This window comes from Lycium ferocissimum, chromosome 2 (assembly GCF_029784015.1).
Source record: "Lycium ferocissimum isolate CSIRO_LF1 chromosome 2, AGI_CSIRO_Lferr_CH_V1, whole genome shotgun sequence".
Classification (NCBI taxonomy): domain Eukaryota; kingdom Viridiplantae; phylum Streptophyta; class Magnoliopsida; order Solanales; family Solanaceae; genus Lycium; species Lycium ferocissimum.
In genome coordinates this window covers 55526993-55548621 of record NC_081343.1, presented here as the reverse complement: position 1 = coordinate 55548621, position 21629 = coordinate 55526993, and the positions used below count along the sequence as shown (strand labels likewise).

The 21629-nt window shown below is 33.3% G+C and overlaps 2 protein-coding genes and 1 non-coding gene across 6 annotated transcripts; 2 read left to right on the top strand and 1 right to left on the bottom strand.

Moving 5' to 3' along the window:
* Positions 1–330: 330 nt before the first annotated feature.
* LOC132045715 (protein GID8 homolog) lies at positions 331–11029 on the bottom strand. Of its 4 annotated transcripts, XM_059436292.1 has the most exons (7): positions 10844–11029; positions 10074–10233; positions 9856–9962; positions 2150–2281; positions 1741–1897; positions 1432–1589; positions 331–1350 (listed from the first exon to the last, which is right to left on the bottom strand). In XM_059436292.1, exons 1-6 carry the CDS (start codon positions 10844–10846, stop codon positions 1468–1470), a joined length of 681 nt encoding a protein of 226 aa, XP_059292275.1. In that variant the 5' UTR covers positions 10847–11029; the 3' UTR covers positions 331–1350; positions 1432–1467. The 4 variants fall into 4 exon arrangements, 3 of the variants coding, with proteins under 3 accessions (XP_059292275.1, XP_059292282.1, XP_059292265.1); XM_059436299.1 differs by lacking the exon at positions 10844–11029 and adding an exon at positions 10384–10813 and having other exon boundaries at positions 331–1589; XM_059436282.1 differs by having other exon boundaries at positions 514–1589; positions 10844–11028.
* On the top strand, positions 4326–6873 carry LOC132045708 (subtilisin-like protease SBT3). Its single transcript, XM_059436277.1, has one exon. It carries the CDS (start codon positions 4416–4418, stop codon positions 6717–6719), a length of 2304 nt encoding a protein of 767 aa, XP_059292260.1. The 5' UTR covers positions 4326–4415; the 3' UTR covers positions 6720–6873.
* A 3614-nt stretch (positions 11030–14643) lies between the features above and the next one.
* Positions 14644–14715, top strand: TRNAQ-CUG (transfer RNA glutamine (anticodon CUG)). The gene has a single exon. It is a non-coding gene; the product is annotated as a tRNA-Gln (tRNA).
* The last annotated feature ends 6914 nt before the right edge of the window (positions 14716–21629 follow it).

The following is a 21629-nucleotide window of genomic DNA, read 5'->3' as shown; positions in this document are numbered from 1 at the left end:
AAATTTTGTATGCCCTCCGCAGACTTTGTCTCTCATAGAAATCAAAAGAATGGCAATTTAACTTTTTCTTAAAGATTGTAAATGTCATTTATGCCGATTCGAACCCGAACTTCATGTATTCGCTCATCTTTCCAAAGCAAAATTTAAAGACCCAATATCAAATTTAAAGACCACCCCAAACGAAGGGCAATCCGTGCAAAAAAATGAAGCAGTCCCAATATCGAATATGGCCCATTTGAGTAATAGTGCGAAAAATGGCCCAAGGAATGTTCTTGAATTACACTTTGTTTGAATTGTTGTTACGTATTGTTTCATAATGTAATTATATCCTATTGTGTTGTATTGAACTTTATTGTTTTGACTAATACAACATTTGGATAGATCGTATCGTTTTCCGTCGTTATATAATGTTAGACATCAACAATTTCAAGAATAGACTTACAAGAAAAGCAGGGTATGGTATAGAACTATCATAAAAAGATAGGATTTAAGGATAAAATATGATTAAAAGAAAATGAGTAAAGACAAAATGAGAAAAAAATAAGTTAATGACGCGATAACACTAAATCCGTCGTTACACAAACTGAGACTTTTCGTTGTTATGTAATGATGAATTTAACAATACAATACAATACAATAAAATTTAAATAACAACCAAAGCAAACATTGTATTTAAAATAACAACATAATACAATACAATAACAAACGTCCAAAACAAGTAAAAAATCAAAAGGGAGAAAAAAAGGAAAGAGAGATACGTAAAAGTTACAACACCTCCATTAAGCTAAACCTCGTTGGAAACTTCAGGGATATATTTAACCTCTTTATCTTCAACGATTAAGGCAGCATTAGCTTCAAAATATTGAAAAAACTTCATATTTTGGTGTTAGGTTAAAGAACAGCTTTTACCAAAATGTGGAAAATGAAAAGGTTGAGATTTTTTTTAATATATGGCAAAAGCTCTTCCTAATTTTGACGCAAATGCCTCCTAAAAAACAGAGGTATCAAGTGGTGTATTAACAATTAAATAAGCTGCATATAACACCAAATTCACAAGTTCTTGATGGAATAAGTATCGGCAAAAAATCACACAAATTCCGAATCTCCAAACACAACATTATGAAAAGCACAAACGGATTGAATGATTGTATAACCATGATTCAGATAGGAAGGTACAACTAGTCAAATTAACTGCACAACCTGCTGCCAATCTAACGTACAACAACATACCAGTGCAATCTCGCAAGTGGGGTCTGGGGTGGGTAGAGTATACGCAAACCTTACCCCTACCTTGGGAGGTAGAGAGGCTGTTTCAGATAGACCCTTGCCTGCTGCCAATCTAACGTATGCCTGAGAAACCATAAATTTCAATGAAAATGAAACAACCAGTGACAAGTGGTATAAATAAAAAAGAGTACAAGGTCTTCTTGCCTTAGCTCTATTCAGGGATGCAATGTGAGTCCTATTTTAGACAGAGGGATCTTCAAGTGATGCAGTCGACATATTGTTTACGCGAGGATAAAAAGCTTTTTCATCAAGCTGGTTCTGTGCCCATATCAACATCTTCAATAGGCTTGGAAGCTTTGGATCTGTTGTATAACCAAGATGAATCATTAAAAGAGGATTTAATAGCTTGATCATCTTTAAATAAAATGTTCAAATTAAACTATAACAATAACTCACCACAGAACTGTGTAGAGACCTATATCAACAGTAATTTTTAATGGAAATGGGACTAACCCTTTTCATGACTTTGGCTGGTGAGAATCGCTGCATTTACCTCGCTTGCAGTCTTTAGGCGCTGCGATACATCTAGAAGCTCTCCAACCGGGCAGTTAGATACATCTTTGAAAGCTAGTAATGCAACAGTCTTCTCCAAATCTTCTAAGAAGGTTTTCTGTAGAGTTATTATAATTTAGTTAATAGAAAAAACATGGAAACACTTCTCCAGTCAATAGGTTTTAACGTACAGAAAATAATTAGTCCAGCCAGACAAAATTTGAGATGCAGATGGTATATGAAATTTAACTGTGAGTTAGATTGAAGACTTCCTTTTCTCCTTGGATAATATAAATTGAGTGAAGATGTATGTTGCATTTTAAGGAAGAAACTTACGGAAATTACATCGTATTTAAAGACGAATAATTACGTTTTCTTCTCCCCTTGGAGCCAGTTCCTCTTGAGCAAACTCCAGAGCTTCTTTAACCTTTCCATTCCTTATCAACTCTATCAGCCTTTGCTGTTGGAGATGGAAAAAGAGTTGGGGATTTGTATCCAATATCTGCAATCAAGAAGGCAAACTTAGGATACAATCAACTCAACTACCTAAACATTAGCACTCGTTTGCGATCAGTGTTGTCAAATGTCAAAGGCGCGCTTAAGCCCTGAAGCGGGGCTCAAAACATGTTGAGCACTTTGCCTCATTTTATGGGCGCTTCAGTATCGTCATCAAGTCTATAAGGCATACTTTTCCTTACCAATAAGCATAATCTTGAAAATGCGATACTAAACAATTGATATTTTACTTTATCGTATTCTTTTTTTTTTTTTTCAATTTCTTTGTCCATGTATTTGGTATTCATGCTTATGATTATTAATCTTGGACTACGCATAAATATTTGTATTTTTTTTCTCTATTTGCATCTTTATTCATTAAAGCCCCACGCTTTATTTGCGCTTAAAGCCCCAGAGGACCTTAGAGGTTTTTTGCGCTTTTCGCTTTTGATAACACCGTTGTGATTACCTTCTGAGTATCAAGATTTACTAGGGTGTTAAGCTCAGAAGATCACAAGAGAAAAGATACTAGAGACGAAGGAAAGAAAATAATTGCCTTGTTAAAGATGGAAACAACTAGGTAATATGTCCATGTCCAGTTGCCATTCAATTTCTTTGCTGGTTCAAACAATTTAGTTACTAAGGTGTGGACGCTTCTGAAAATGATTAATGGTATGTTGTGGGAAAAAAGATAGAGACATCAAACCATATTTTGTTCTAACAATTGAACTTCTATATAAAGCTTTAAAAGAAGGTAAATCGTGTAGATCTCCTCTTCAATTTCCACTAATTGTAGGATAACGTCTCTCATTAACTTTTCATTTGTAACGAAGAGTTTCATAAGTTTGTCTAAGAATAATATTTCTTTGTCACTTCAAGTTTGTCTAAGAATAATATTTCTTTGTCACCACATTCTGCTGCTGATCTTGATGTTAATGATGTTTTACAGACAATACGTTTCAGCATTAGTACCATAGCACTAGAACCAACTACTTTTGTCAATGCATAATGATATATTGCAGTAATTCTTGATCTCATGATATAACCCTTTATCATGTTCAAAATCCCTTTATTTTGAGAAATTTCTTAAGAAACAAACAAGGAAGAGTTAAGGTTTTTCTTGTTTCCCTTACAATTTTAAACATCTTAATTCTAAGCTCTTCTTGAATATCAAAAGATCAAATTGTCGAAAAAATTTGCTGGTTTAGTTTCTGGTTATATCAAATGGTGGTCCTAAGGAAGAACAAGAAAGACCTAAATAAAGAAAAGATTGGTAAAGATAGAAGTTTGTTTTAAAATTTCCAGAATTTGGCTAGATGAATGACATTTTTCACGGGAGATACCTGGCGTAGGATTTCGATTGACCACTTGTTTTGAGAGCTTTCAGTTATACATCACATTATTACTTCAACTCTTTGGACCACTGAATCTATAGTAGTTCTAGTATTCCTACATTCTGGCGACTATAGCACTATACATGATGGATCTACTCCCTGTTGTATCTTAGGTCACATGATTAAGCAATATGATGAGTAAATGGTGTTGATTTACTAAGCAAGATAATTGTTTTTTAAAGAAGGTAACATTTACCAAGCAAGATAATTCTTGCAATGACTAAAAAGCTTAATCGGAGTCAACCTGAATTAAAGACGAGTTAAGCTCAACCAATACTTTACTAAGTCGAGGCAACTGGACTGTATGATGCTCGGACTCTCCAAAAATTCTGCTTCACCCATGCCGGATTCTCCGAAAATTCACTACTTCTCGAGGATCGACACGCTCCCCCGACAACATTTTTGGAAAGTTCGAGCAACATAGCAAAGTAGGTCTCGTCACCTAGGATAGCAATGGGCGGAGTAAAGCTCAAGCTAGACTGAACCGAGTCCCGGAAGGCTGAAGCTTAAATGCCACTAAAGTAAATTTTTAAGATAACTTGTTAAGGTAGAAGAAGGTGATAAATTAAACTTGTTGCCAGTTTTCAGTAATATCCCAGTTTGGCACAGAGTGAAATATTGACAAACTGATGATGGGTAAAATGGCAGTACAGAAATACTTTGGCTTCTTAATACCTCTCCCTCTATATAAGTAAGACAACATCAAGTTTAAGAAATTATCCCCTCCTCCATTCATTGCTCAGAAATATGGCTAATTCTAGCACAATGGGTCTTTGCTTCTTTGCCATCTTAATTCTTCTACTTCCATCAACAACGGCTCAATCAGAAACGTATATTATCCATATGGATTCATCAGCCATGCCAAAAGTTTTTTCTAGCCATCATGCTTGGTACTTGGCCACTCTTTCTTCTGTATTAAACAGCTCAAGTCTTGACAGTACAATTAGCAGAAACTCCCTGGCCTCCTCAAAACTAGTCTATGCTTATACTGATGCCATACATGGTTTCAGTGCAAGTCTTTCTCCTTCTGAGCACGAAGCCATCAAAAATTCTCCAGGCTATGTTTCTTCAGTGAAGGACATGACAGTAAAACTTCACACGAGCCACACGTCCTACTTCCTTGGCCTCAACTCAATGTCTGGTGCATGGCCAAAGTCAGACTATGGCAAAGGTGTTATCATTGGTGTAGTTGATTCAGGGGTTTGGCCAGAGAGTAAAAGCTACAGTGATGATGGGATGAGTCAGGTTCCATCAAGATGGAAAGGAGCATGTGTAAGTGGCACTCAGTTTAATTCTTCTTTGTGCAACAAAAAGCTCATTGGAGCCCGTTATTACAACAAAGGCCTACTTGCTAAAGTGAAAAATCTTACCATCACAATGAATTCTCCCCGTGATACAGATGGACATGGAACTCACACTTCCTCAACTGCTGCAGGAAATCTTGTAGAGGGTGCATCTTACTTTGACTATGCCCCTGGCACTATTAGAGGCGTGGCGCCAAAGGCTCATGTGGCCGTGTACAAGGCTTTCTGGGGTGGAGGTGGTGCCTCATCTGATATTCTGGCTGCAATGGATCAGGCAATTATGGATAAGGTGGATGTCTTATCCTTGTCATTCGGCTTCGACTACCCACCTCCACTATATATGGATACTGCTGTTATTGCTGCATATAGAGCAATGGAGAAAGGTATATTCGTTTCCGCCTCAGCAGGAAATGGTGGGTCAGACGATCGATCTTTAAGTAACGAGGCACCTTGGATTCTCTCTGTTGCTGCCAGCACAGTTAATCGCGCCCTTTTCAGGAATTTAACTCTTGGTAATGGAGTTTCAATTGAAGGATTCTCTCTCTACGCTGGGAATTCCAGTTCAAGCGATACCTCCATTGTCTTACTTAAAACATGCTTAGATAAGAAGGAATTTCAAAATGTCACGGACAAATTTGTTGTCTGCCTTGACAAAAACGGGTTAATAGATAACCAGGTTGAAAATGTGAGAGATTCAAAAGCTGCTGGTGCTATCTTCATATCAAATGACGTTGTCACATACGTGGAATTATTCATCAAAACAGAATTCCCAGCCGTTTTTTTGAATCTCAAAGATGGTGATGAAGTTTTGAAGTACATCAACTGCAGCTCCATGCCAAAAGCAAGGATTGGACTCCAAGGGACACGAATTGGTGTCCAATCAGCACCAGCAGTAGCACATTTTAGTTCGAGGGGACCATCAAAGTACTGCCCCTTCATCCTCAAACCCGACCTGACAGCTCCTGGTGACTTGATACTAGCTTCATGGCCTCCAATAGCATCAGTGAGTGGCAAATTTGAACTTTACAATATATTCAACATTGATTCCGGTACATCAATGTCATGTCCACATGCTGCTGGTGTAGCTGCACTTCTGAAAGAGGCGCACCCTGAATGGAGCCCTGCTGCCATCCGATCAGCCATGATGACTACAGCATATGTGTTGGACAACACACAGAGCCCCATCCAAGACATAGGTAAACAGAATGCTGCTGCCACACCCCTTGCTATAGGAGCTGGCCATATCAATCCTAATAAGGCAATGGATCCTGGACTCATCTATGACATAACTCCACAAGATTACATTAATCTTCTTTGTGCTCTAAATCTCACATCGAAACAGATAAAAACCATCACTAGGTCCTATTATACTTGCTCCAGCCCATCATTGGACCTAAACTATCCATCTTTCATTGGTTATTTCAATAGTAACAGCAGCAAGTCGGATCCTACAAGGATACAGGAATTCCAGAGGACAGTCACTAATGTAGGAGATAATGTATCAGAATATACAGCAATGCTGGCTCCAATGCCTGGATTTAAAGTTAGTGTTGTTCCTGAAAAGTTGGTTTTCAAAGAGAAGTATGAAAAGCAAAGCTACAAGCTGAGGATTGAAGGTCCAACACTAATGGATGATTCTCTGGTTCATGGTTCTGTACGCTGGGTGGAAAAGAGAGGTAAATATGTGGTGAGGAGTCCCATTGTTGCCACAAGCCTAAACGATGATCCTTTTTTCAGGACGCGCTGATTACTGAATATACACTAAGTTGTCTTCTGAGAATATGATATGCAAAATACATACTTGTGAAGTAAAACAATATGGTTCACAATATTATTGCCATGTCAGACAGTAAAAGATTTTTCAGGTTGATGAAATAAAAGTTTCTGCGATGATTAATTGAGTTTCTCGATCAATCCAGCTCGTCGAAACACCTAGTTGATCTGTTATAAACTTAAATGAGTATAGAATAAGATAGACTTCGTAATAAATGTTGAGGCCACCATCTATCCAAGACAAGGGGCGCGAATAGCAGTCCCCTAAGGAGGAAAATAATTCAAAGAAATGATCATCTAGTCGCATTGAGTGCACTAAAATATAGGCAAGTTTTTTTGTGTTGTATCACCTAAGAAAGTTATGTCTCCCTGAAATTATTCAAATTGAAAGAGAAAACTACTGCAGTTCTGCAAATGAGCAACCATATAACAGTCCCCTAAGGAGAAAAAATCCTGCTAATGGTGTTGTTGATCAGGCTCAATATATATATAAATGTTGAGAGTTAGGAGTAAAATCGTGCTAATAAATAGAAGTTTTACAGAGTTTGCTTGAATGGAATACTTTTCTCATCAGAAACACACTAAGAATGAAATATCATCAAACAATGATGCTTTCGATTTGTGACAAGGAGGACTAAGTTATTTAAACAAACTAAACAATCTATTTAACCAAGAGCATTGCAAGCTTTCTTCAAATTAAGTACAAATCCAAATAAAATAAACATTAGATCATCACTAAAAAAAACCTGCAGCACAGAACAATAAACCAAAGAAAGAAAATCCAACATCGTTTTGGTTCTTCAGGAACATAACATCTCTGATCTGATATCAGCTATGGGGGACAATTGATATTGGCTACATAGAAGCAACATTAGATTATCTCCTAAATTTTCAAAAAAATAAAAAAAAAATAAAGAAAAGATAAAGAGGGCCTGGAACCCATTGCCATGCGTAATAGCATAGGTTAAAAGATTCATCTCAATGAAGAAACTAGATCATGGTCCTTTTGGTATGGTCCTTTTGGTCTCATCTAAGACAACAAATTATAAACTAGTTTCCATGTCATGAACCAACCGGAAGTTCGCATGCAAACTTTTCTATATAAATAGGAAGCGTTCAAATGTTCAAATTCAGGTTAGACAATAGCTTTTTTGCAGTTTGCATCAGGATCTTCTTTCCTCAAATTTGTGTTCTTTTAGCTCTATCAAAAATATTTCTTTTATCAAGAAAGGGCACAACCTAGAGATGAAGTAAAAACGCAAACAGAAAATAGAAAGGATAAGCAACAATAAAGTAAACTTCAAACAATATTATTTACTGGAGTCAAACTAACAAGATTCCAAGAGTGAGTATCAAATGCCTTGAAGGCTTGAACTTTCACCTTAGCATACTAAAGCAAGATGCAATCCGATGTGTTTTTTATATTCTTAAGGTTTTAACAGCAAATTTTAAAAAGTTGCATTTTTTTTTAATCGGTAATTTTAAAAAGTTGCATTAAAACCATAAATCTTCCATATGAAGAATTCTCCCACATAATACTAACCTCAAGGGCAACTGCCTATTTCATGCTATCATCTTATATTAAAGAACTTCTCTGTAATCATTTCAAACAAAAACAATTCATTGTCCACTCACTTATATGTTCATACAATAGCTTGCTCGAGCAGATTCATGATCAGAAGACTCTTAAGATTCATATCCACACATAAAGTACTGTGATTATTTATGAAGAACTTCAGACAGAATTCAAGCTCTTAGGAAGATGATAGGACAGTTTTGCTTGGCCAAGCTATTGTTACCATAAATTAGAAACAAACAAAAATAAGTTCAGACGAATGATTTGATTATGATTATCCCATTTTCAAAACCACATTACAATTTTCCCCATTATTATTCTGTCGCTTCAGATCCCTTGTAAGAAGGGTCAAGGGTGTTCTTACTACAGATTAAAAGATGGATAAGAAAAATGATTAACGGATTCTATTCTCAAAAAAAAAAAAAAAATGATCAACGGATTTCATTTACTGTTTGCACTAATTAATGGCATGTGCTAGCAACAAAGACTACAAACTTTTCTAAGAAGTTTACAGTTCCACTGGGAAGTGCGCAACAAGGACGTTTATTTAACTTCTGGACAGAAACATAAGATAACAAGGACAAACACAAAGGAAAAAGGCAAATTTAAATAATATAAACTATGAGGTAACCAAATGGTTGATGCATGAAGTGAGTCTAGGTGGACTAATGAAGGTGCATGCAAGATAACCCAGACACAACCCATGTCCAGGGAAAAAGGCGAGTGGGAAAAAGGCAAAGAGGAACTATGATAAGAGCTTGATCACATCCACTCTTGATTCAACTAATCGAATGTCAGGTTAGCCAATTAAGAACAAGACTTATACCTAGTGCCCCTTCATTTTCCCTCTTCTACTCATTGATGAGCAAACAGTTAAGGAGTAAAACTGAAAACAGAAATGAACATTTGTCTACAGTGCTATGGAGACTCATAAAGTTGATGTATCTTGAAAATTGTTCCATCAATCTTTTTCTTTTACTGAGTCACAGAAGAAAAGCGTTCTTCTTCTGTTCTATTAACTTCCCTGTGTGCTGCCACTCTCTTGGAATTTCACTCTGAACACATACAGCTAACAGATCACCCGACTATCTCTCAGAGACACACAAAGAGACATGGAAGCTTTACTATGTTTTACATACAGAGTGGATCAGCATGTGTAATATTAAGAAAAATACAGAAGGGAACACATGCAAACCAAGAGAAACTCCAGAATTAAGCCACTAAATAAAAGATTTGTTTATACTGAGTGTTACAAAATGTATATAGACGCATATTCATATAGTATACATAGATAGCACTATCATAAGATATTTAGGGATTTTATGATTTTGTTTCCTTAGATAGATTTACTTGTACACCTACAAATAGCTCACTCTTGGAATAATACCATAAGTAGATTTGCTCCATTGTCTCTTTACTTTACAAGATATCACGCTACCCACACGTACACGATAATCAACAGATCAAAGCAAAAGTAAAAGAATGCATTAGAAGCATAATTTTTATAAAAAAAAAAAAAAAGGAGCAGACATACCTCAGGATTCAAATCATTAACCTTCTCAATTGCATCGTCCACATTACCGGACTGCACAGCCTTTTTAACAGCCATTCGGTCCGTGATGGTAGCAAGATCTATATCAGCTATCAACTCATTAAGGAGTAACAAATGTTAAAACATACGCAAACAATAACATACATGTTGGTATTATAAAACATAACATGAGCATCCAAAAAAGATGATAACAAGGATACGATTCGTTCCAGATTCCATTTTGAATTTTTCTGCAGCTTCTACATAACCTTCCGTAACTAGAAAATTCATTACTAATCTATTCGTATCGTCTTTTCTAATCTTTACATCATTGACTCTTTTCCCCCAATCATCTCTAGTGATTAATTTCTTCGACGTAGCCTGCAAATAAGGAAAATGAAAATTAAAATAGAGATAAATAAATAGATAGCTGCATTTTCATTACAGAATTAAGTTCAACAACAGCAAAATTTGATCTGAACAATGATAAGAAGAATTCATCAACAAGTTAAACAATATGCAGCTTCCTACCATAACATAAGCAAATACAACTGACTAGATAATAATAAATACGCGGTTTATCAAGCAAATAACTCAAGCACAAACTTCAACACTGTAGAACCTTATTACTAAAACCTACTCCCTCCGTTCACTTTTACTCGTCTACTGTAGACTTTGCACACCATTAACAAATAATAAATGGAGTGCAAAATTTACCATGAGACCCATATTAATTGGTGCATGTTTTTAAGATTTGAAAAATATTTTGAATTGAGTAATTAATACTACGGGTAAAATAAGAAAAAGAAATTGTCTTATCTTGATATGCTAAAAGTGAAAATCTATTTTTAAAATACTGGAGTGAGTAATCAATAGCTAAAACTACTCATATCCATGCAGTTAAGCAAGATTGACCAGGAAATACAAGATAATTTCTAAAGGAGTAATTCAAAATTGGGAAAAGTAAAAGTTAATTGACGTAATAAATTACCATGCTTCAATTTCAGTTAATCCAGAACAATGACATCAGTTTTCAATATTCCAACTTGAAAATGAATGTGGGTACTGTAAAAGAAGATTCTGCAAGTTTCCTTGTTAATTTGGGAAAGAACTGAAATGGAAGGTCACTCAAGTTACCACAAATGCCCTCCTTTGGTTGCTGTTATAATTATAAGTAGATTATTCATGTATTAGTCGCGATTTAATTGTTATATTACACACTGTAATAAAAGTAGGTGTTGGAATATCAGTTTATAATTTTACATAACTAAATTATGTACTATAAATTGTGAGTTAATTTATACAATATTAATATATAGAAGATTAAATAACTAAAACATGAGTTAGTATAATATATGAATAATTAAACCGTATAACTGAACATACATGACCAAGTCCTGCATACCTCAGATTAACAATCAAATGACCCTTGGGAAATTACCGGGGGCAATTCTTTACGAATAGAAGGTATTACAACAACAACAACATATCCAATGACATTCTATAAGTGGGGTTTCGGGAGGATGAGACTGTATGCAAATCTTACCTTTACCTTATGAGGGGTAGAGAGGTCGTTTCTAATAAATCCGCGGGTTAAGATAAGAAACATGTTTGACAAATATAAGAGTAAAAATTATGATGAAATTACGTAGAAAAGATAAATATTGGCAACAAAAATAGTAAAAATTAATCCAAATAAAAGAAACAATAGTAGTAACACAATTGGAGAATAATTGTATTACAATAAAAGGTATTACATTTTATGTAAGCTTTTAGGTATGGAGTTTGTTTAAGTGTATCATTTTGTTAATACTATTACTCCATTAAGAATAAGTATGTCAAGGAGAGAATTTAAAAGTAAGTTTTACAAAATAAAGAACACACAACATTACGAAAATCTTCTCCTCGCGACACCCTTGGAGATAGAGAAGTAACTTCCAACACAAAATAAAACTAGAAAGCTAGGAGATTAAAAGTCAATGCAATATGTCTTTTTTTGTTTTGTAGGAAAGATAAAAACTTATATTAGATTAAAAAGTCAAACACAATATGTCGTTGTTATAAAACATTGTATCAATTGGATGTCCATTTAAATTTGTGATTACTTAACTTCCTTTATTAAGACATTTGAACAATTTTTTTTTTTTTTTTGGTTAAAGCTAGAAAAAGAAGTATTTGAAGATGAAACTGAAAAAGAGTTTTTGGAAGTTATACTTGCTTGCTAAAAATGTCACACTTCATTGTACTCAAGGTACTCTGGTTGTTTTCAACCTATTAGTAAAATTATTGCCAGTTCTTTTGATAATTTATTTTATAATTACTAAAAGGAAATTAAAAAATAAGGGAAGGGAATACAAGTGAGAGAATTCAACTTTTACCAATAAGGTAAAAGTTCAAAAAAAATTAAGGGACAATCCTTTGATGATAGAAATTTCCAAGTGGAATTAGGAACGGCAATGAGGCTGGCCAGGGGCAGGGCGAGGCGGGTTTAGACTTATATGGTAATGGAGGGGGGGTATGTTTAGCTTATGCAAGTGCGGTGTGCATGGCAGATAAAACAACTTTTAAAATCTCAAAACAGGTGTGATGCACGTTGAAAGAATCCCCGTTTGGTCATTATTTTAGTTTCTCATTTTTGTCTCTTGAGTCAAGGTGAGGGTAAATATCTCAAAAGGTCATTGAACTTTGAGAAACTATGTAGTAAAGTCATTGAACTTTGCTACAATAAAATCACTCAACTTTGGCCTATTATCTCATAAAATCACTCAACTACATATGTCATTAAAAAAATCTGACATGGCAATATTAATTAATTATTTTGTGCCATGTAGACGTGGGCCTCACAATAAAATAAAATAAATTCATATCTTTATACCCACATCCACTCACCAACCCTTCATCCAAAACCCATTTTTCCACAATAATAGACAATGAATCTTATAAAATATTGAAATTAAGATTTATTTATACGAAAAAGCAGAAAGAAAAGTACCATAAACTGTAAATTTTTCACATAAGATAATTAAGAATGTTAAGAGGTTCACTTAGTTTATATTGTGAGAAGTATAAGTGAAAAACATCACTTTGATCTCTCTCTCTCACACACACAAATAAAAGATACTTTATTTATTTTGACAAGTGTCTAATTAAGTGCAGCATGGTGTAAAAAAAGATTATGAAAAAGGAGAACTTCTTGTGGGTTTCAAATGTTCCATGTGAAAGCATCGACTCAAATGCTTAATTATTTAAGCAACACATAACAATTTTGAAACAAAAAAGAAGAGCACTAATCACAGCTGATTCATTGAAATTAAAACAATTTTAAACTATTTTAGTGCTTGAAGTTTGTAAGGGCACGACAATAATCTATCTTATGGTATAGCAAATCATCCGTGTAACTAAGACATAATGTCAGTACAAAATTGAACAAATATGTATATAGGTCTTGATGGTGAGAGCTTCATAATTAATCTACATTAATTTTAACGCCAATAAAATTCGTTAATAGTGAAACTGATAAACATGAAAAGAAAAAAAAAAAAGAACAACTTAAAATTGCACGTAGCTAGTCCGCCAAAAACCAAGAGGAGAGGATGCAAAATAGTGACGATATGGCTTTGAAGTATTGGGAATACATGCAATGTATTTAATCAAAATAAGTTATTTTTTCATCTAAAACAAAGAGTTATTAGCCCCACTGATTATAACAAATGTTGACTCATAGACACAATCGGATTTAATCAAGGACTTGTAGGTTCGATAAAAATCCAATGCTTTGAACGTTGATTTATATGTTTGTGAAAAAACAAGTTTAATAAATACATATTTATATATTTCAAAATTCACTTTCTCATTTTATAATTTACGAAGTTTAAATTATGAATTCTCCCATCTAAAGATATGGATTTATTTTATTTTATTTTATTGTGGATTTGGATGAAGGGTTGGTGAGTGGGTGTGGGTATAAAGATATAGATTTATTTTATTTTATTGTGGGGCCCACGTCTACATGGCACAAAATAATTAATTAATATTGTCATGTCAGATTTTTTAATGACATATGTAATTGAGTGATTTTATGAGATAATAGGCCAAAGTTGAGTGATTTTATTGATATGTAGCAAAGTTTAATGACTTTACTACATATTTTCTCAAAATTCAATGACCTTTTGAGATATTTACCCGTCAAGGTGAACACAGAAGCTTTACAATTTAAACTAATAAGTTATAATTTTAATTCGAAACTGTAAAATTATTTATGCCTATCAAGTGAAACAATAATTGTTGTAATTTCTTCTGATGATAAACTTCACAATTCATTTATAAAATTTTAATTGTTGAATTTCTATAACTTAGATAAAATCAGAGTGATTCGATTAGGCAAACTTGAAGGTCTCAATATGTATCTGTTAAAGTGATAAATAGATAAAAATGACAAAGACTGAAACTTAAGAGATTAGATATGCAATGAAAAAAACACCATATGCATTCCAATTTAAAACTTGTATAAATAAGTCACTTGGATATTTTAGTAGTCATTTAGAAAAAGTTTGAGGAGAAAAAAACACGTACGGTAGTCAAAAAAATTATGCAAGACACATATAACCAGCATTTTAACTTAACATTGTGCGTTTTAGCAAAATAATAAAATAAAAGAATGCTGTGCGGGGCGGGTTGAATTTTTTGCCGGTTAAATCAAATCCGCCCCGCCCCTGCCTGGCCGTTCCCATTGGGCCCTAAATGGCATGAATTTTCCAATCAAATATAATTCTTCTGCACCTAATAACAAATGGTCCCGTGGTCTAGTGGTCAGGACATTGGACTCTGAATCCAGTAACCCGAGTTCAAATCTCGGCGGGACCTTTCCTTTTTTCTAAGTTTTTTAACTTTGTGTTCTGCACAGAACTAACTAAAGACATCGTGTAGCTATAAGGAAAAACACTAGAGGAAGCAGAAGCTATCTTTTCAAAGAGTTATAATCCATTTTTCTTTCTCTATAAAAGCAGCAGTATATAATTTACTACCCCCCCCACAAAAAAAAGCAGCAGTATAAGATATAGTAATTGATGTCTAGCATTAACGTGGAAATAGAATTAATTGCTTCATACATAATGGCCATAATCCTACACAAACTATTGACGCTTTCATGACATACCAAAGCCACTACTACAGCAAAATGTAGTTGATATTGAAATTAAACATAATTTAATTGCTCGCATTTACAAACTAACACTAGCACAAACAGCCATACTTTCCAGCATCACTCAACAATATATTAATCCACAAACAAATAAGTTGTCAATAAATTCAATAAACAAAGATCTAATCTTGAGTTTCTGAAGTATGCACGTTTGACGGAAGAAATGACACAATAATCAGCAACAACACATCAACACAAGTCCATCCTTCATTCGAGAGAGACGGCATCTTGAAAGTTGCACATTGGCAAAGGAGAGCAACACATCTACATAAATCTTCTCCTAAGGTTTCAATTAAGACGAACGATTCGTGGATTGGAATCAAGGGATACATCCTTCATTCGGTAGATCTTACATTACGGCCTTTAGTTGTACTCACAAACTAATCAATAAAATGATGTTTTCTTATATTTGTTTCATGATTGCAGTTATTTATTTTTTGCTAGCAAAATTCATCGCGAACAGTGTTTTGCTAAATCATTTAAAAAATAACTCCATTAGTAGTTTGTGTTAGATCAATATTTTCAAAAAATATTTTTACGTGTCAAATTACAAAAAAGGAAATTACCCTAATTTTTAATTTGATAAACATGAATTTTTGATATGCTAATTTTATACTTAAAAAAAATACTACTTACTTTTTGGACAAGCTAGTTTTTTCAGCTTCTACTTAAAATCTAAAATAGCTTCTGCCACAATTCTCAAAAGCACGTAATTTACAATCAAAAAGTTAATCAAACACTTTCATGATCTAAGATATTCTTTCTAAGAATGTGTCTTAACATGTTACTACTATAAGTTAACGTGGTAAAACCAAGCTAGTAGAGGATTCTATTTTGGCGTGTTGTCTTTGACGAGACAATTTTTGCCTTTTGGATTCACAATTCTTTCGACTTCACAATCAAAAAGGGTTTTCATCTAAGTTTGGTTTTGAGCGAAGACCAATCTTTTCGCAAAAGATGAGTTGTTCTCCCAAGATATAATATGTAGTCAATATTGCTTATTTTCTAGTCTACTAACTTTGGGAAGCACTATTTATTGGTCTTATGAATAGTGGATGCCATTTATTTTTATGGGTTCCTTTCTAATCAACTTGTGCTAAGTCATAAACATGACACACTTCAGCGATTTATTTGGAATCCTTTCTCGTGTTAGCTATTAGAAGGGGAACATCTCTTCCACTTTGTTGACTTGATGCAGACTAAACAAATTGAATTTCGACAATGTATACATTTAGACAGCATATTTAATTTGAAATTGCTTTAAAAATTATGTCTTTCTTCGTATCTTAATGGCATCCGTTAAAACTTTTGCTATGTATGTCTTTGTGAATATATAAGGGTGGAGAACCTTAAATTTACCTTCAAAGTTAAATAACTTATATAAGGAGGAAACGAGCGTGAATATATATATATAGTAGAAACAACAATGATTCAGATATTCAATTGATTTAGGTTGAGGCATCATTGCAAGGTACTATATTAATATTGTCAGTGATATTAGCACTTTTTATTTTAAATTGTCTCTGTTTTCACACGACAAAAGAACCAAGTACTTTCCTTAATCTTTTCCAAAATGTTGTGCTAATTTTCAGGATTTGCATTTGAGTATCAATATTCTTTCATAAATTTAATTATCTGATGCCCAAATGCTATATGATTTAGAGTAATTGTTAGGCAGATTAGTTTCCACGGAGGTGAATCCAATCATAGGGTGAATTAAATTAGTGCTGATTGTAGATGCAGTTGCACCACGTCATTAATTAGATTAAAGCACCTCACAACCTTTTTCATATATTGTGTTCTCATTATATCCTACTTGACTTATTATTGTTCAGTGTGCAAGATGATAAAGTAGTTAAAAAGATTGTGGAGAATAGTTAAAAAGATTGTGGAGAATTGAAAACGACAAAACAAAATTAATCCAGAGAAAACAAATTAACGATTCAGTTTCAGACACCTAGAATGCCTACTTAGTGGGAGGAAGAGGCTTTATGTTTTAAAGTTTTATTAAACTATCTTAGAGCCGGTTTGGATTGACTTACAAGTTGGTCAAACCAGCTTATAAGTCATTTTTAATTTATTTGGGTGTTTGACAAAAATAGAATACAGCTTAGATTAAGTTAAAAAGTGCTTAAAATAAGTCAAAACCAAAAAGTTGTTCAACCCCAACTTATTTTTGTTTGGCTTAAAAGCTATTTTGATTTGACCAACAACTTTACCCTTTTATCTCTTATATTTTCTGTTAATTCCAATATTACCCTTACTTCTAAAAATTCTTTAAGCACTTTTATTAAAACACGTAACTGCTTATTTATAAAATAACTTTCAAAGACTTATGCTCAAAAGCCACTTTTTTTCAGATAATCCAAACGGGCTCTTAGACACTCAGTCTATAAAATGGTAGGATATAGGAAATCCATACCATGTGCTATATTACTTTTTATTTATTTATTTATTTATTATTATTATTATTATTATTATTTAATTTTACATTGAATTCATTACATTATAGGTATTTGGTGAAATAGTTGATTGCACGTGAACTGATTCAGACACTACTGTTATGAAAAATAATTTTTCTTTTAAAAGCTGAGGTGCACTTTGTTTTATTTGATTTATAACCAATACAGAGAATTTACTGATATATAGTTCAACTGAAATTTGTCAATGGTCAAGGAAGATGGCTTACATGTCCCTAATGATCATATTACCTATATGTAGCACATGTTTATAGACTTACAAATTACAATGTATACCAATCATGCTCCCAAAAATTAAAAACTTGGTTAATGGTAAGCAAATAGAGGTGCCTTTGGAATGTGCAAAATCATGAAAAATGTATAAATAACTTGATGGTTGAGGACTTGAGGTCATATTTTCCTTTGATCGTGTTGGACTGTTGCACTACAAACAAGAATATATAAAGTGGTTCATTGGAATAACTGGTTGGAGAGCTTTGGCTTTCTTATTATCATGGTCATTTCGAGACAGCTTATTCATATTAATTTTTATCTTATTTTATCTTAGCTTTGGGTGTCAGTGTTCAAAGTTTTGACCACTCAAAACTTTGTTGTTATTTGACTTGTTCATAGCAGTAGTTAGTGATTGAGAAGAGAATAGAAGATAAAGTTTGTTGGGCTAAAAAACTTTAAAATATTTTTAATATTGTGTGATATTATTTGTTTTGGTTAAACTCGTACAATACTTTTTTTCCTTATATCATTAAGAGTATCCAATAGTTTATAAATAACTTTTTTTTCTACTTTTCATGTGGATTTTTTTCACATACTTAGCAATCTCTCCCTTAAACTAAGTCCACGTGACTCACCACCATTCATGGGCTAATTGGAGATTTACTGCTTGGCTAAAACAATCGAAATATATTTTTAACATGGGTGATGTTTTTCAATTTGGGCTAAACTTGCACGATTTTCTTCAAAAAACTTCAAACCATCAAAAATTTCCTTACATATTATAGGTAGTTTTTTTCTTTTCCACTTTTTATGTGGGATTTTATTCACATTTCACACGCAATTACCTCGCATTTATAGAACTTAAAATGAAATTATTAATGGAAATTCTTAGAGGGTAAGTCAAATTTGACCGTCTGCTTTCTGTTCCTGCAAACTTTTCCCAACTTTCACCAAGTCTAAAGTGCAAGGGTTTGTATGCTTATTAGAATGTTTATTCGTATGGCAATAATTACTTCCATTTTCACGGTAGCAAGAAGTGTGAGTGGGACTCTGAATTATGCTTATCACAATTATTCATATCCTAAATCCATTCAAATAAATCCTAAACACAAATCTCATCTAGAAATTTCTCTTCAACCTTTGAAATCTTCAACGAACTTCTTGTCAAAGATTGATTAGAGAATCGAATAAAAAATGACCCAATCCACCTCGTATTTTATTTGAACTTTTCCTTTTAATTAGAGCAGAAAGTACATAATTCGTTTGACCAAATTAAATGGCTTGTGTTCCCTAGCAGTGTTGATAGGTCTAACGACCCCCACCTCCTTCCATGGTATACTAATTGATTATTCAAAGCAGGACCATTCTTTTTATTTCCACTTTATGTCTCTGCATTTATTTGATTCTTAAACAAGAATGTCCGGCGTAAAGCTAGCTTTCTTTTCTCTTTTCCTAAGGGAATTTTTGGTGAAGTTATATTAATTTTACGTAGAACTGAACATGATAAGAGAGTAATTTTGAATATTCGATCCTATGTAAGAAATAATTCATAAAGGAGAAGGGGAAACAACCTCTCTTTATATAAAATAGCGCAAAAATTACAGATGAACAGAGCTACTTAGATCGTATTTATCCTCAAACAATCAAGATTAAGGCCTTGTCATTTTATTTATGACATTGGTCAAGCCACTGCCCTTTCAGGCTGTAAATCAAATCTAAAATTTCAAATTTCACTATCATGTCAATAGATATTCTGAAAGAACAAAGCATCTATTTGATTAATTTCACAGGAAAAACTCAAAACTTTGGGCGGTGATCAACTGATGTCCCCCTTGAATAGTGAGAATCCATGTCTTATGGATTACTATTATGCTAAATCTATCTTTTCACATTTAGGACAACATTAAAAAAGATACATATATCCATTTATGCTTAAATACTAGTCATAGGGATTTATAGACTTCTTGACAATTATCTCTTGTCTTTTTGACATGCCATTTCTTTGACTCCTGGCCGTGGATTAATGCCTGAACTATCTTCTATCGCTAAGAGTAAGAGAGTGTCTCTTCGAAACTTTATTCTAGTCTTTTCTTATAGGGGAAAAATGTGGGGATATCTAATAGACGGGTTAAGTTAAATTTGAACGGATCAAAATGAACATAATTAATCATTAATCAATGTGTAGGTTATTGAGATGAACTGAATCAAGATTGGCTACACAACCTATTGTAATTCTATCTGCTCAACTCTTAACCAACTCTTTTTTTATTGTTTTCTTACAACTTGTATAATTACAAAATAATTTTTCTTTCTTTATTATGACAAGTTCTAATGTATCAGACGAAAGAAAATTGTTTTAAGAATATTTTGACAAGTTTTTTTATGGTCAATTTAGTTACATATTTAGCCCAAAACACTTCTAAATAAATTGATCCGGATTGGGCTCAAATTGACTCGCTCTAAAAATATGCTAGCCAAATCTTTAATTTAGGTAAATTAACAGATCATATTTTCATGAATTAATTTTATTGTCCAAATATAATTTCTTGAAGATGGGACAACCTCTTCTTTTGATTCTTTTGGGGTGTCATAATTATTTTTATACCTTCCACTCAGCTGAGATAAGATTAAATTACATGGTCTCCCTAGCTAATCATTGAATCAAAACTATTAAGGACCGACGAACTGCCACGTTTATCATTTTAAGATATGAGTTGGATATTGATTGGTAGTGTGAAGGCTATTTAGGGACTGTTTCTGATGAGTACTTCCTCTGGTAGCCTATCCAGTGCATTAATTAGATTTCTGTAATTTCAAGAGCCTAATGAGTCCATTATAGTTAAAGATAAAACCTAGATTCAACCCCTATCGATCCTTAAGTTCTGTCCATGTCATTTGACATGTCTTCAATATTCACTTCTCAAGAATTTCTTAATGCTAATTAAACTAATGGTATTGGAGAGGATGATAAGGCATGAAATTAATCAGGGATTCCTCAATTTCTACGGTTCTCTCTCTTTAGAAGAACTAATTTGCTGTAAAAGAAGAACCATTCTAACATTAATTATTATAAGCATAAAGGATATACCTATTCAACCATGTTGTTAATAATCAATATAGAAAGTAGAAACTGTGCCCTCTTCCTGCCAAAATCAAAAGATAATGTATTTAAGTTATATACACGAGTGGTGTAAGATTTTTTATTTTTTTACTATTAGTGTAATAAGTTAATTTGATATAACAGGTTTTCCTTTTCTATAGGTTACCCGTTATGATATCGGGCTTAGTATGATAGTTATTTATTGTTGTAGGTCAATTTTACATGATGCATGATAATGTATATTTTCTATGCGCTATCGATGCATACAACTTAAGTTCATAAATAATAGAAAACGTGTCATTATAATATCCGTAATGGTTTAATTTTGCTTTCGCTACACATTTGCTCTATTCATATAACCATAGCTAATCATCATGTATATTCCCTTATCTCTAACGAAACTCCAGCATGAAATGAGTGAACTTCATGTATTCGATTTTTTTAATAAAAGGTCAAATTTACCCCCTCAACTGTTGATTATAATTTAAAATAACCTTAACTTTGAGCTTATTAGGAGTTTTTAGGAGTCAAGGACAAAAAAAAGTTTTTTTTTTTTTCTAACAACAAGGATAATATTGGACCTAAAGTTAAAGAAATGGCATAATTACTCTACTGCCAATAGTAGGACGAATTCAACTCTTTCCCCTAGATAATACGCCCAAGTACTTGCTCTCTACAAAATCGAAGCGCCTTAGTGCAATCAATTTCAGTATGCCGATTTAATTTGAAGAGAAAGAGGGCATAAATCCTTACAATCTCAGAATCAAGGAGAGAAGGAGGCGAA